Source organism: Tinamus guttatus, unplaced genomic scaffold (assembly GCF_059628265.1).
Source record: "Tinamus guttatus ecotype Peru unplaced genomic scaffold, ASM5962826v1 Tinamus_guttatus_pri_ptg000044l, whole genome shotgun sequence".
Classification (NCBI taxonomy): domain Eukaryota; kingdom Metazoa; phylum Chordata; class Aves; order Tinamiformes; family Tinamidae; genus Tinamus; species Tinamus guttatus.
This window is the reverse complement of record NW_028288578.1, coordinates 936,891-952,535: the sequence shown is the minus strand read 5'-3', so window position 1 is coordinate 952,535 and position 15,645 is coordinate 936,891. Positions and strand designations below refer to the sequence as shown.

At 40.6% G+C, this 15,645-nt stretch overlaps 1 protein-coding gene across 1 annotated transcript in view; it reads left to right on the top strand.

Annotated features, from left to right (window-relative positions):
* TRABD2B (TraB domain containing 2B) overlaps window positions 1–15,645 on the top strand; it is a 286,123-nt gene that overhangs the window by 236,227 nt on the left and 34,251 nt on the right. The window contains exon 5 of the mRNA XM_088536697.1: window positions 5,231–5,321. Within this exon, the coding sequence (XP_088392823.1) occupies window positions 5,231–5,321 (91 nt within the window). The remainder of the gene's footprint in view (window positions 1–5,230; window positions 5,322–15,645) is intronic.

Below are 15,645 nucleotides of genomic sequence, written 5' to 3'. Positions count from 1 at the left end.
CTCCGTGGTAGCACTGGGCCTTGTCCTCAAGCAAATCCATGAGTATCTGCATATCCTATGAGGATGGAAGGGCTTCACTCAGGCCCTTTCTGTTGAGCCGCATTCAGTAACTGAGAGCAAACGTAAGATATGAGTAGGTAGCAACCTGAGTCCTGTTCACTGGATATCTCATCCCAGCATTCTGTTTAAGAGTATGTTGGCCACTCACACTGTGAAGTTTGCCTTGTATCATCATGAATTTCCTATGTGCAAATGTGTAATGGATTGATGCTTTACTATTATATTTTGCTTGCAGGAAATTGGTATATTTTAACTTAAATTGCTAAAGACGGTAGAGCACATCTCTATGCGCAAGTACAGACTTTCTTTTTAAGTCTTTGCCTAGAAAATCTTTCGTGTCTGCTTTCTCTTGTCTTTCTCCACTTGCATAGAATTCCCAAGGCAATCAATATTCTGACCTCTACGATCCAGTTTTCATCTGCTGTCAAGGTGGATTTGGTTAAGACTGCATCAGTAGTTTATCCAGGTTCAGACTGCAGAGGGAATAATGACACCAAGACAAGAGCATTCTTCTGTCTCTAATCTCTCAGCTCTATCTCTAGATACACAAGCTTTTCAAAAGCTATCCTTTCTCTTTTTTCCCCTTTGTAATGAAATTTTCCAGGCAGAAAAATTTTAGAAAGTTACTAGCAGAACATATATATGAAATATATATATGTGTGTGTGTGTGTACTTATATATGTGCATCTGTGCATATTTATGTATATACAGTTAGTAATTTTGGTGCAGGGCAGTAAATGAAACTCACTGCTGCTATATAAAAAAAAGGTGATTATATATTTTATTTGCACATCCTCATATATGGGCAGCTAGAGGTGAGAACTTGATGTTTTTCACAGATCTAATCCATACTAAACTTAAGTGTCTTTAAGTTACTTGTTGAATTGGTTTTCATTACACAGAATCTGCTTTCAAAAGCATTACATGCTATCTGCTATCTTGTTGTCTGTATTAAACAAATGAATGTTCATGCTCATGTCATGTTATGGGTGAACAAGTAGGGTCATTCTTTATGGGAAATTTTCTTATGGGAAATTTTCTTGGGATTTAAAACTGGAAAGAATAATTATGATTATCTTAGCAGCAGGAGGCAGGCCAAGACATTTCTCCCAAAAATTCTTTAACATGGAATTACAGCAGTGACACAAGAGCATCAGATTTCGTTTAGGTTTCATTCTACCCACCTTCATTCGACCTCTCAAGTGCCACCTTTCTCCTCAAAGCTTCCTGTTCCAGCTATTTCTGTCTGATCCTGTGAAGCTCTTTGCCACAAGAGCTGCACATTGCCTCTGCTCTGAATGCTGCGTATTTCTGTGGGTCCAAAAGGAGACTGGACATGTGTAAGATAGAGAAAGCCAGAGAGTGAATTGCATATCCAACTCATTTGTTCTTTGGCCATGGGTGGTGAGGCAAGAACACATGAGAAATATCAGCTATGCTTGCCATGTTTACATTTTTCCTTAGGCATTAAAGAAATGGGCTTTATATTGGGCTACTTGGACTTTTGGTCAGACCAAATAGATCGTGCTGTAACATTTTTCTGTTCTTCATTCTCTGTTCTCCATCTTTCCTGCTAGCTGCTCCTCCATCTGTCTGGGCAGCTGCCATGGTTGGGAGGGCATCAGTGCTGGGCAGGAGGGCCTGGAAGGGCTGTTGAAAGCAGCACGATGTGCTGGGTTTGACATGCAGACCTTCAAGTTGCTTCTGTTATCACAGCAAGATAATGAATCAGCCACAAGAGCGTTTTTATGAGGTAGAATAAAAGATGGATACAAAAACAAACCCAGTATTCGGATTGAGGACAAGACGATTAGACGGACAGAGCCAGTCAGTATAAAAGGCCTGCAATCCATGAAAAAATGTACATATTAACAGGAGAAGCTGAAGGTGAGAAAGATGGCAATTTACCAGATGTATATGGGATAGTGCAAATAGGAAAAATTTATGCTGAGTTTGAAGGTGAAGTTTTGCAAAGGCTTGTTAATGCAGTTTCCTGAGTTTTTAAAGCTTCAGGCTATGCTTTATGTATGCAGAATAGAGAATTATTTGGAGGTCAGCTTGAAGTTGTTTCTTGCTCTTTGGTTTTGCTCATGTGTTTGTTTCTTTGGGTTGAACTGGGGCATTGGAAACACTTTAATATGTGGTGAATTTTGAATAAAAATTAGGTTTTACATTCACATAAATGAAGAATTTCTTTTATTCAGAATTGTGGGGACTTTATTTTCAAAAATGGGAAGAGATATTTTGTTATTCCTTCGTGTTAGGAAAGGAAGAATTAAAGAAAAAAAAAGAGCTTGGAGCAAAGAGTAAGAAGATTTGTGATATGGAAATTCAGTCTGTAATCTCAGAAAAGGTCCTGGGAATGTTTCCTCTCCTGCCCAGATGGATACCAGCTCAGCAGGAATTTCCTTGTTTCCCCCAGAATTTCAGTCCTATTTCAACACAAAGTCCCAAATACTTGGAGAACAGCTCCCAGGTGAATAGTATGGCAGAGGCCTGAAAGTCTTAGGATAAATTATCATGTGAAAACACGTATCACAGTTACATTTCTGCCATGACTTCATCTCAGTTCGGTAATACACTGCATTTGAAACCGATGACTTCAATATCAAGAAATCTCTTGTTGGGCAGGTGTCTGCATGATAAATATTGCTATCACTAACATGTACTTGTGCCAATTCTGAAGTGTTTTGAGTTGATGTTTTAGGTTTGGGTTAACACAGAAATAAAAGTTCTCTGTGCATCCCCAAAAGGAGTGGAAAACACACTAGATAGTCTGTGTTTTCCTCTGCATTCATGCACAGCAGAAGAACACCAAGCCAGCAAGTTAGCAGCTTTGATCATGGTCTCAGGACAGAGGCTAAGAATGGGAAGGCCACAAGGTTTTCGCATTTTGGGATTCTCAGGGCTTTGCTGAGAAGCTGACATTGCTGACAGTCCATTGCTTTTATGGATGAGAATTCAGAGTTGTTGCTTAGTTACTTCTTTTCTGTATTTAAAGCACTTAAATTTGGATTCCTTTTTTACTGTCATGATGTCAAAGATTGGCTGGATTCAGGACAATTATTTCCATTAAGAAATCTCTTGGCATTTAAGACTCCAGTTAAAGGAAACTAGACCATTGAAACATGGACACAGAAACATCTTTGACCTTGACACCTTTGACCTTAACTCCACAATGTCACTTTGCCAATGACAGAATCGGGGCCTTTATTTGCCTTGGCCCCTACATTAAAAACCAGGATATGATCAAATCCAGTTAATCGCTCACAAATGTCTTGTTGCTTGAATCTCTGAGTGTGTGTAACACATTTTTGGGTCTGCTCTCTGCTCCCTTGGCTTTTGTTATAAGCAAGTTAGTCAGGGGAAAATCAAATTTTGAGTTTTCTTAAAAGGAAGTGGAGGAATCCTGGAACGCGTTAGGGCCCTGCAAATGTACGTTTAATCATTTAAAGAAAAGTCTTTTGGCTAAAAGCTCTTACCAGTGCTTGCAAGTTACAGTAAAAGCCATACAACTACATCATTCTCACAACTGATATGAATTAGCGCCCTTGTTGGCAATGTTAGCAAAAAGACCCAGGCTTAAGGAAAACCGGTGACTGAATTACCCTCAAATTCATAGTGGCTCTCTTTGTGCAGTGTAGGTAAAGGTTGATTCTGCTCACAGCAACACCAGATTCCTTATATAATAATATGAATAGAGAAAGGCTCAGTCATGTCCTGTTGGCCTTGGTTTTTATATGAAAAGCATCTGGTTCTGCCATGGGGTGGCATTTGGTTCTGCTGTGAAGCCGGGCGGTTACGGGCATCACCTGGCAAGCACATGGGCTGCGCTTCTCACAGACACAGCTCTCCAAGCAGCAGGTTAAGGGCAATTAAAGAACATATTTTTACACAAGATGTGTAGTGAAACGCCCTGCCCCAAGGTGTTACAGAGACAAAAAGTGTGTGGAGACAGAGCATTAAGCGCATTTATGGTGTTTTGGTCTACTCAGAGCTGGCATTTAGACATGGTAGCCTGGATGTAAAAGGGGGTCATCCAGTCTTTCAGAGCTAAAAGTTAAGAGGACATTATGGACAAGGATCGTTTTGTACTTTCCCAGTTCGATTTGTGTATACATTTATATACATTTAACATTCACTGTGGGCTGCAGTTGGATGGAGGTTACTGGGCTACTACTCTTTAGTAGTGGAGTTCCTGTGTTTTTGCTTTATACCTCTAACATACTCTGAAAACAATGTGAGACTGACAATAAATTGAAAGTTTTGGAGGGATTACACTGCTTTATTAAGTCTGTATTCAAAGACCTTTGAGGATTTCCATTAGCATCAGTAGGATTTGTTTCAGACCTCAAATGTATAGGATTCCCTTAAGCAAACTCTTTCAAGGCCCATACATGCTACAATACCTACCGGGCTCTTTGTTACTTTGGTGAATAGGAATGCAACCTTCACACTTCCAGCGAAGTGCTTTGGTTTACAGGGCTAAATCTTCACATTTAGAGAGAGATAAGGTTACTATCTCAGCTCTTCCCAACCCAGTTGTGCAGGTGACTGAATGGTTGATGAAGCAGTTGCTGAACCAATGCCATTTGCAAGCTGATGCTTTAGGTAGATAAGCACTGAGCTGCACGTAGAGCAGCTTCAGAGCTACTTCATAAGCAGATGTTTGTGAATGATGATGGGCAGAGTGGACATCTGGGACTGTGAGTTGTTCCAATATATGAGTCAAAGCCCTAGCAATCTTATTTTCACCGTAGCAGATTCATTCTAGTATCATGTAAGAAGTTCATTTGCTGCAGTGGAAGATGATCCCTAGCAATTTGGAGGCTCCTGTACAATAAAGTACTGTTTAAAAAAAAGAATAGTCTTTCTTTTATCTACCCAGTCCCTTGAGCACATGAGGGGAAGGAGAAGAATATGGGATGCAAGGAGCTCATTTCAGGCTGTATGCTGGCTACTCTTGCCCACTGTCAAAGTCCACAGTGAGCTAAGCTGTGAATAGTTGATTCCAAACTCCAACAAATTGCATGATGCAACTTTCTTGCTTTTTGAGGTAGTCTGGCTTCTCATAACTTTGTCTCTCAAGCCTGCTGTTCCTAAAGGAGGAAAATCAAATGAGTGTGAGGAGCAATTTGATTGACAGTGCTATTTTCTACCTGTATTTTAGGTCACTTCCTGGGTAACAACACTGTGATTGATGTACTGAGACAAGCAGGATTTGAAGTGGAGCACACTCCTCCTGGACAACCAATTGGAAAGTAAGCAGCTCCCCACCTACTACTAAGGCATTTCTTATCTTCTTTTCTCTTTTCTCTTCCTCTTTCTATGACTAAGCAAGATTACCAGAGGAAGAAGCTGAGGCCGTAAGGTACCTCCCTCTCCCATCCAAGTTCCAGATAAAAAGTGCACTGTAAAGCATCCATACAGTATGTATAGCACGTGAATCCTCCCTGGCTGTTTTTGCACGTATGAACTTTATCCATGTCAGAGCTGCTCAACTGTACCAGATCAGAAGCACCACAGACTCACTCTGTCTTCTAAGAACATCTTGTTCTGGTTCATTTCTTCCCATGGCTATCTGGTCTTTCCTCTCTGGGGGTTTAAGTTGCCTCTGCATTTAGGGGTAATGGAGCACCAGCAACACTTTTCCATGCCAGACTGCTCTTCTTCAGGAAGGATTTCAGTTTTACCCATGAGATCTTCCTTGGCCAGTTATGTGAGGTTTTTGTCTACTTAAGGTTCAAAGATATCACAGAAAATAAGAGAGGAATGGTTAGCTGAGAAGCCATCTCGCCTGTGCAAAGTTAACCTTTCCCCTGCATTCTGCGGATAAAAATTGGCTGAGATTGCTCCGTCATAGGATTGCTATCCTCATAAGCATATATGTGAGCAGTATGCTTCTGTCCCTGGTGGGACAGACTTGACATGATCCAAATATGAGGTGAGGTTTAATATGGAGGATTAATTGCAGGACTAGCAGACCATATCTGGAAGAGCTATGTTTAACATAGCTTGAAAATCTGGCTGATTTAACCTTATTTGTGAATCACCCTTAGTGATTCATATAGAATGTAATAGGCTCAATTGTGCATAAGTATCTTTGACAAAGAGTTTATCCTAAATGCTTCTTGGAGTGTGTTGAGCAATAAAAGTGCAGTCTTAAATAACAATGAGGGGGAAGGAAATAAAAACAGACACAAGGAAGAGTATATATCTAGATGAGGTTAAAGCAATCCTTGTGGCAGAGGGATAGTAGCGTGGCACAGGGTAAGCAGTGTGACTGGTTGGAGCTGGAAAAAATGTTGGCTAAAATTAACAACAATGCCTTTGTACCCATGTGTCTGAAAATGCAACAAAGCGGAAAAAAAGTCAGTAAACAATACCAAAACAGCCGAGGTATACATTTCTTAGATTTTGACAAACTTCCCTTTCAGAGAGACACTTTCCACAGCAATTTTCATTTAGTTGAAAGTATCATCTTACTGTGAAAAATTTCCTCTGGAAATTGTGAAACTATTAAATTATTGGCTGGTCAAGTCTTTGAGAAGTGAGAAATACACAGTATTGTGATATATGGCCAAAAATAGACTCTATTCTGCATGATCTTGGGTTATGTCTATACACATCATCATAGACAGATGATGAAAGGAATGAAAGCAATATGAAAGGAAACCTGAAACAAAGCTACCCGTTAATGCTGACCTCTTTGCAATGTGGGTCACTTCTGTGTATGCATGTCCACACCCTTGCAATGGTGTCACTTGTTCATGCAGTCATTCCTAAAATCGTCAGTCTTTAGGGGAAGTGCACAAATGAGCCTAGATTGCTGCTTCAAACCATGTATATGTCCCCCATTGAATTATCCTGCAGATTGTAGCTTCTGTACGCTGACCTTTAGGTTCAGGTCACTGTGTGTAACAAGCTGTCCACATAGTTTAGACTAGTACCCCGACTCCAGTGGTATCTGTCCTGGTGATTGAGCATATGAAACTTTATTAAAGGATATACTGATGTGCATTAATATTGGACTGAGCTGAGCTGTGTGGTTGATTCCAATAATGATAAGCTGGTTTACTGATAAACCTGTAAGAGTTCCTATGGCCTGATGATCCAGACAGATCAGGCAGCCTTAGATGAGGTATCACTCAATATCTTTAGGAATACATAAAGAAAAATAATTGACGTTTTGAAGAAATCCAGAATTGCCACTAGATTGCATTACTCAAGACGTAGAAACAGTAGAAGATTTTAGAAAGTATAAGTACAGACAATTTAAATACATGCCCAAGAAAGAACTTACTACCTTTAAAAAACAAAACTCCCATAGAGGTACTTCGGAGATCCTGTTTTCATTGTCCTACTGCTGGTGCCAGACATCAGAAGTGCTTGGTCCCAGCTCCCACGAGAAAGGAGGAAATTGCTGCAAACTCTGCTTCCTGTCTTATTTTGGAATAACCTGTATCTGATGATTTCTGGGTGAGCTGCAAAGGACACGTATTCAGTCTACTCAAACAGTTTTGACAAAGACTGGTAGCATATTCCAGAGGGCTTGATGGTTATTGTTTAGTGATAGTGGGGTTACGTTGCTGCTATGTCTTTTTATCTACAGTTCTTTTTCTGCTCTCCTCTTTCCTTTTTAAGTGACAAAAAAAAATTCTGAAAACAGACAGAAGGGCCATCTAGAGAAGCTGATGAGAGGTAGTGGCTATACTGAATGTGTATACCTAGAAAAAAAGTAGAAGTTAGGAATGGATTCTGAGCTATTTCCCTGGATAAATTTTTATGGATCACAGAAATAGTTGATGTCTTGATACCTATGGAGCTATACATGATATAACAGGTCTTTCTCTCCTCTGCCTAAAACCAAGAGAGACTTTTCTGATTTACTTCCAGATAAGTGGTATAAGGGATTCAAGCCCATTGCACTCCATTCTGGCATGACAATTGAAAAATTGGATGGTATTCAGGGAAGATCAGCTGGACTGTAATTTAGAAAGTAGTAGGGGTGGACAGCACACAGAGAAAATACAAGGTTTGGGAAGAACTGAAGCAACTGCATGCTTGTATTTTGGCCGAGGGAGTTCTGAAAAGGATTATTGTGCATGAAGTATGCCCAAAAGGACCAGGAGAAACAAACTGATATGGCACATAGAAACTCTTAGAGGTATAACATAGAGAATCTAAGAATGGTTTAAGTTGAATACCAATGATTTCTGGACAGTAAGTTGCCAGACAGTTTTTCTCAGGTTAAGTCAGAAGTTCCATCAATTAAAATGATGGATGTAACCTTAGCAAAGCACTCATGCTACATTCTGTTTATTAGTAATAATGATTTGGCAAAAGAACGAACATTATTTCTCTTTAATATCTTTACTCCTGAAATAGCATGATTATAATTACTTTATTAGTCAGTAATAAGGAAGCAGCGCTATCAATATGTTCATAAACAGGTAGGGTGATATCATTTCACTTAGGCTGTGCCATCCATTTCCATTTCAGAAAGGATGAGAGAATACTTCTTTTTTTTTTAGGGAAAAAAAAGATAATTAGTACCATTCCTGTGTAGCAGAAAAGGTTTAAGAACTAAACAGGACAAATATCAAAGTTGCTCATGCTGACAGTTACATACCACCAGGGTAAAGCCAGAAGACTGCTGGCTTTCTGTGTCCAAAATGCTGAGCACAGGTTGTGAAATGTCTCCTTATTAAGTCAACAGAAAAGAATGCCTAGAGTTTCAGATTTCTGTCATCTAGTGACAAACACAACTTTGAGCCAAGCTCTTCTTTTCTTAAGATGCCAGAGAAAAGTAAAGTGAGACCCTGGTAGGCTAGATGAGACGGCCAAGACACGGAATTTTCATCCAGCAACAAAAATGAGATTATTTTTTGAGGGAAGAGGAGCATTTTTAATTTGCTTTAAATCACGAGAGAGGTCTGATGTCTTCAGTTTTTAAAATAGAAAGGCTGGAAATTTCAGACCTTTCACTGGAAGCACCAAAATACTAATGTGTTCTCCAGCTCTCCACTCACCTGAGGTTTAGGCCATTTTACCATCTTCTGACTGTGTTGAGTTTCCAGGGGAGCGGGAAAGCGGGACAGCCCATCACTCATGCTGGGAATCCCCTGGACTTTGCTGGCTGCCTGGTGGGGTGACCTCCAGTCATTTAGCAGGACAGCCAGCTTTGTAGTCTGGGAAGCGTGAGAAGAAAAGAGAAGATTGAGGGGGGATCCTGTCAACATGTACAAATACCTGAGGGGAGAATGTAAAGAGGATGGGGCCAAACTCTTCTCAATGGTGGCCAGCAACAGAACAAGAGGTAGCGGCGTACAAACTGAAACACAGGAAGTTCCATCTCCATGTGAGGTAGAACTTCTTTACTGTGAGGGTGACAGAGCCCTGGAACAGGCTGCCCAGAGAGGTTGTGGAGTCTCCTGCTCTGGAGATCTTCAAAACCTGTCTGGATGCCACCCTGTGCCACGTGCTCTAGGTGTCCCTGCTTAAGCAGGAGGGTTGGACTAGATGATCTCTGGAGGTTCCTTCCAAGCTCAACCTTTCTGTGATTTTGTGAAAGTGCCTCACATGCAGCTGGGGAGCCCTGGGTGCTCGGACATCGCAGGAATTTGGCAAACTGTTGGATAGCTCATAAGGTTTTGGTGGCTCCAGAACCAAAGATCCATGGAGGCAGAAATCAGATGTACTACACTTAGCTGCTGCGGAGCTATTTGTGAGCTCTCACCTGCTGGATCTCCAAAATCACCTAACTCCTGTTGATTTGCCTTGAGGCCTAATGCTCATGTGAAGCCTTTCCTAAGATCCCCTTAGCATACTAGTTAAAATGGCTGCTTTAAGATTTGATTCCATTCTGTTAAAGAAATCCTATCCTACTCAGAGCGCAGAACAATGCCATAAACACTGGAGAACTTATCCTCACGTTGGCTTTGTTTGTTTATTTTGTAGCCTGAGGGAAAGTGTCATGATTCTGTTTGCCTGGAAACCTTCAGCAGCATTCAGATTTTCTTGTCACTTTGCTGGCTCTCTTTGTGGCCCACAAACAAATGCACTGGAAAATGAACGGCTGGATCAGTATCTTACTATTTTGCCCTAAGATAAAAATGGCAGTTTTTCCCCCCTACTTCTGCCAATTGGCTGTCCTTGCCTCTCTTCTCTTTAGAAAGCAGCGCTGTGTGCTTGGGGTGCAGCAAGAGGAAGAGGTAGGAGAAAGTTTCACCAAGGATGGATTCTGATGATTTGAGTAGATAAAAGGCCACAGCTGCTTCAGATTTAATTGGAAACAGATGAATTGCAAGATCAATTCAGGAAGCACCTGTGTCCAGCGATGACTCTATTGTTACTGAGTTCTCAGAATCGGCTCTGCCCTTCTGCCGTGCGCCAAGCCTTGACGTACTGCACACCGCTTTCTGGGCCAGAAAAACACACAGTAGTGCTCATTTCCATCAGACTGCTCTTGCAGATATTATGCTCAATGCGACCTTCTTGCAGAATGGGAGAATGCATGACGAGCCTTTATTTATGTCCATATAAGAGTTTACTGTAGACTCTCAGAACTCCTCTGTAGAAATTAATTACCCTTGCTCCTTATGTTTGAACCTTCTGGCCCGCTTGCAGCAATATGTCTTTGCCGTTTTTTTCCTTCTTTCTGCAGCAGTGTTTGCTCCTTCTCCTTTTCGCACAGCATCCTACAGGTGTGACCTTTGCTCCCCTGCATCAGCAGTGTCTCTTAGTGGAGGTTTCTTTGCTGTTCCATAAATGCTTCCTTGTTCCCCATAGGATGAAAGTACACTCAGTGCAAACATTGATGCAGCATTGCCCTCCATCAGCGTCCATGACCTTCCGTAGGTGGTGTACACAGTTGAGTGGAAAACAATGATATAATTTTCTTCCTCAGTTCCAAGTTGGTAAAAATAAAATTTGACAGATTCCTTCCCAGAAACTTGTGGATGCTACCAAAGCTTTCGGGAGTGACCAAGTAGCTGCTGAGTTCCTTGGGATGCCCAAATGACTTGGTTTTCTCTTGCCAGCCGGGCACCACTGTTCTACTCTCATACTTCCTGAACTGCTTAACTGTGAACGTTCGAGACTTGCTTGGAAATGTGTTAGAATTGGAGGGAAATTTGTAAAATGTTATTTTAAAAAGAGAAGCATAAAAAGATTATGAGAGATATGACTCTGTCATTGAGAACAACTGAGCTAATTGAGAGAAGAGCTAGTGAGATGTTAGCTTATTCTGGATCACATCGCTTCTAAGACAGGAATGCTTGCAATTTCTTTTCTGTGGGTGAAGTAATTTTCCTTTTGGGATACTGCAGTTCTTCCTTAATCTTATTTTAAATCTGTGGATCACTTATTTGATCTGAGTCTGAAATTATGTTCCCATCACTAGCTCCCTTGCCCTCAAAAGAGAAGCAAACCCATAATTTAGGGTTTTTCTCTGACAGTGTAATTCGCAGTATAAGGCATATAGGGATTAAATAAGGTTCATCTGCATGCATTGGCAAATTTACTGCCTCATCCAACATTGGAGAATATAATTACTTAATGCTTAAAATATTTAGTCATGAAAATATGCGCATTACATTTGCAAGGGATTCCCATGTGTCTTTAAAATATCCTCCTTTGTGATTTAATTGCTTTTGTATCTGTAATTATTTTCAGCCACAAAACATAGGGTTTGAACCAATCAAAGTAACTATTAGGAGGAAAGAAATCAAAGAAAGTTCCAAGATGTAGTAGAGAAGCTAAGTTAACTGAGGAGTTCTGAACCATGGGAACTTAATTATCCTGTCGCTTCCTGAGCAACACATTACTTGAGACCAGTGTGTCTGCATGTTCTTTAAACCACCTTTAAACACTGAATGACAACTGAAAGAGTAGAATTTAGCAACTTACTACAAAAAATTCCATGAAAGACCCAGATGATTTATGGTGTTAGTGAAAGAATACAGAAGTGAACTTCTCAGGAATTTTGTTTGAATGTTTTTTCCAATGGGACCTTCACTTTTCTCTGTAATCAGATTTTATCTTTTGTTGCATATTCCATATGATTCTGTTCCTTGGGAACTTGCATAGGGGACCACTGGGGAACCTGAGCTTGGTTCTTTTTGCCAAAGGGGAGTTTGCTCACTGAACTATCCTGAGACTGATCCTAGATTTTCTAGGTTTTTAGCAGCTCATCAGTTTTAAAGAGATCTGAATCTCATATTTTGTAAACTAGCTAACAGTCAACTACAGAACACTGGAAACTTCAAAAGATCAGAACTAATTACTATTTTGATTATTTTATAGTCACATTTCAAAATTCCAGTTTCCACAGGGGAAGTTGATTTTTCATCTCATTTCTGTTCCAGACAAGTCTAGTGCAAGTCTTTTCACATTAAGGTCATTAGTATAAGACTAAAATTCGAGTCCATTGCTGCTAGAAATAAAGTTAATCAAAACGGTACTGAAGTCAGCAGGAAGGTTTTCATCAGGGCCAGTTTCTGTCTTCTAGAGTAGGGACATCATGAGATTGTTGCTGAAAAGGAAGGGAACAGTTGGATAATGTTTTTTCCCTTGTCTTTGGTTATAAGGAGCTATAATAGAAACAGTTAGAACCGGAGATGTTCATGTAACTGCATGAATGCAATGGAAAATTAGAGGAGTTCATGGGTGTCTTAGACACACATGTGATGGGAAAAACCTGCCCAGCTCGCTTGCAATAGACCTCTGGCTAGGTTTAGATGGCTAACAATTTTGTGAGATGAATTCATCTCCTACTTGAAGGACTTTGGCACTGGATTCAAGTCAGACAATACTGTTAGACTCATATAACCCTGTGGGAAAATTGCCCTGTCCTCTCTCCAACATTATACTGAAACAGTGGGATTGGGTGAATTTTCTGTTTGTGTATTCAGCCTGCACTTGTCCCGTGGATTGATGGCCTCCTTTCCAAGTGATATCAATCTGGGCTGAAGTACAGCTGCACTTTGTAACAGCTCAAGAGGCACAAAGGTATCGAGTGGTATCGTGTGGCTTGAAAGACTGTCGTTTATCTAAGGAAGTTTGTAGTCTGCTTGCTGTCACTTAGTCTGTGTGCTGCCGACTTTCCTTACCTTCACTATCATGTTGTCAGGCAAAGAGACCTCACACGTTACCCTGATAGCTTTTCCACTTCCAGAATGGCTGCTTTACCTTCAGCTAGGAGGTCTGTGAGTTGTGTTGCAGTCAGTAGGACAATTTGATTCAACACGAGTATAATTCCGAGCAATTTTGCGTAAAGGAAGCTTTTTGATATGTATGAATTCTTAAAAAAACCATGAAAGAAAAAAGAACAGGAACAAGAAGAGAGTCAGTGACATTTTCTTTTTGACACTTTCATTCAAAATTTCTTCAAGAAAAGTGTTTTCAGAGAAAAAAAAAAGTTGAAGATACATTTTTCCACATAGAGATAGAGTGACAAATATGCTTTCTAATTTTCCTGAGTGATCAGGTGTGTATAGGAATGTGCTTCATCTTCCAAAAGGCATTAGAAGCTCTCCAAAATAGCACTATGCAACTGGTGGCATAGCCAGATGAGCCGTTGTGGATCTAGTTGCAGTGATTTGTGAAAACTGCTGTTTGAAACCTTTCAGAGGGTCATCCTTAGAGACGTAGGAGGTACAATCATATGATCTTGTACCATTTTTGTCCAGTTTAGTGCAAAATAAGCAGTCTCACTTTTAATAACTTACAGTATCTGAGCCAAGCCAGATAGCTTCACAGTGGAGTGGATGAAAGGCATTCAGATGATCTTTTGCCGTGATCGAGTTTTGGTCTGAAGTGACTGCATGCCTCTCCCTTTAGGAGAGCCATGGTTAAAGATCAGTTTAAGAGTATGTTTATATGTTTATTGTTGAGTATTTGTCTCCACTGTTCTTCACAGTGAATGCTAAGAGTAGGAATAAGTAGTCTAAAAATAAGTTCTTATAACAGGACTAGGAAATTAAGAATGGTGAATACATGAACCACTTGTCACAATAAATGACTTTGAAGCGTGAATACATTTGCAGGTCACAATCATTGAATCATTTTTATTAGAAGTAGGAATAAATTCCCATATAATCTGTGAAGTATGTAAAGAGTTTAATTCATCCACTAAATCATGTGCTGGAAATACCTTGCCCAGATACTTCAGAGAAGCTTGCAAGTGTTAAAATCCCTCCACAAGCTAAGCTGATCTCCAGAACATTTGGAGCTTCACCCTTCTCTGGAACTCATGTTCCATGCAAGTGAATATCATGCCAATATGCTTCCCATTTCCTGGGGATTAAACTGCTATGTTTGATGATTCAGGATTTCCCAAAAAAGCAGCTCAGTCACTTAATCTATCTGAGGTAGCCTCTAGTGTCTCACAGGACATGTCTCCTAATGTGCATGACAGTGATTCATGCTTTCAGAGCACAGGATCAGCTCTTTTATTGTTTTTTCTTCCCACAAACCTAATTAATAAAACAAATTTCTATTAATGGGTGTTGAAAGACTTTGGCTTTCCACCTACGCTCCCAAACGCTCTACATTCCAGAGAGAATGAAAAATGGACCTGTGAATAGAAATGGGATGGGGAAGGAAAAGGGGATCAAATGTTGTATATAGATGTGGATGTAGTAGCTGTGAATTGATATGATGGAAGAATGTCCTGGATAAGGATGATTTCCTGACTAAAAATGCCTTATTGTAGTAATCTAATTTTAGATTTGACAAATGCTAATTTACAGAGAAAGTTTTGGGCATATGGAATTTCTGAGGGAAACTGAATTATCTGCTCTGATCCTTATCTTGAGCTCATGCTCAGCCTGGCAGTCGATGGGCTGTAGTTTTGTGCTTGCGTGAATAAGATCTTTGCCACTATGGCAGACTTGTGAAACTGCAGTTTGTCACGGATCTGTGGAAACGGCTGGGTTATTTACCCCATCGTCACTGCTTTGGACCTGTCTGTCCGTCTGCCTCATCTGTAGCCTCGCTATAGAACGGAATTTTTTATTAGCGTTGAGGGTTTTCCTAAATTTACACGGAACACAATCACAACTCCCATTGACTTTTAGAGAGGGAAAAAGTTGGTCACACAGGGGATGAATGTTCATGTAGTATTTGGATATTACCCCACTCTTACCCACCATGGGAGGTCAGACCAACTCAAATCTGTGAGTGTGTCACTCAACCTGTGGCATTTGCAGGGAAATTGGAACCTAACTTGGTGCTCGTTTGTGGCAAGAGCATATCAAATCCTCTCTCCAGTCACTCCCGGGGAATGCGTTAAGTCAGGGGTACTAGGATTTTCTTGCTATCCTGCAGCAATTCTCTGGCAGTCGAAGGCCAAGAGCTCCAATATCCAGTGCCCTGCCTGGCCACTAGATTTGAAAGCCCTGTCATCGATCTCCAGCTTCGCATTTCCAAATTACTCTTGGAAAAATAAAAGCAGTCACAGAAATACCTTTGCCGAGACAGCACATCCCTGTTTATGTCTGAGCGGCCGATAGGAATCTGGAGTCCCAAGCGATCAAAGTGCACGTTCACGGAGATGAGCCCCATGTTGTGTTTGAAGGGAGG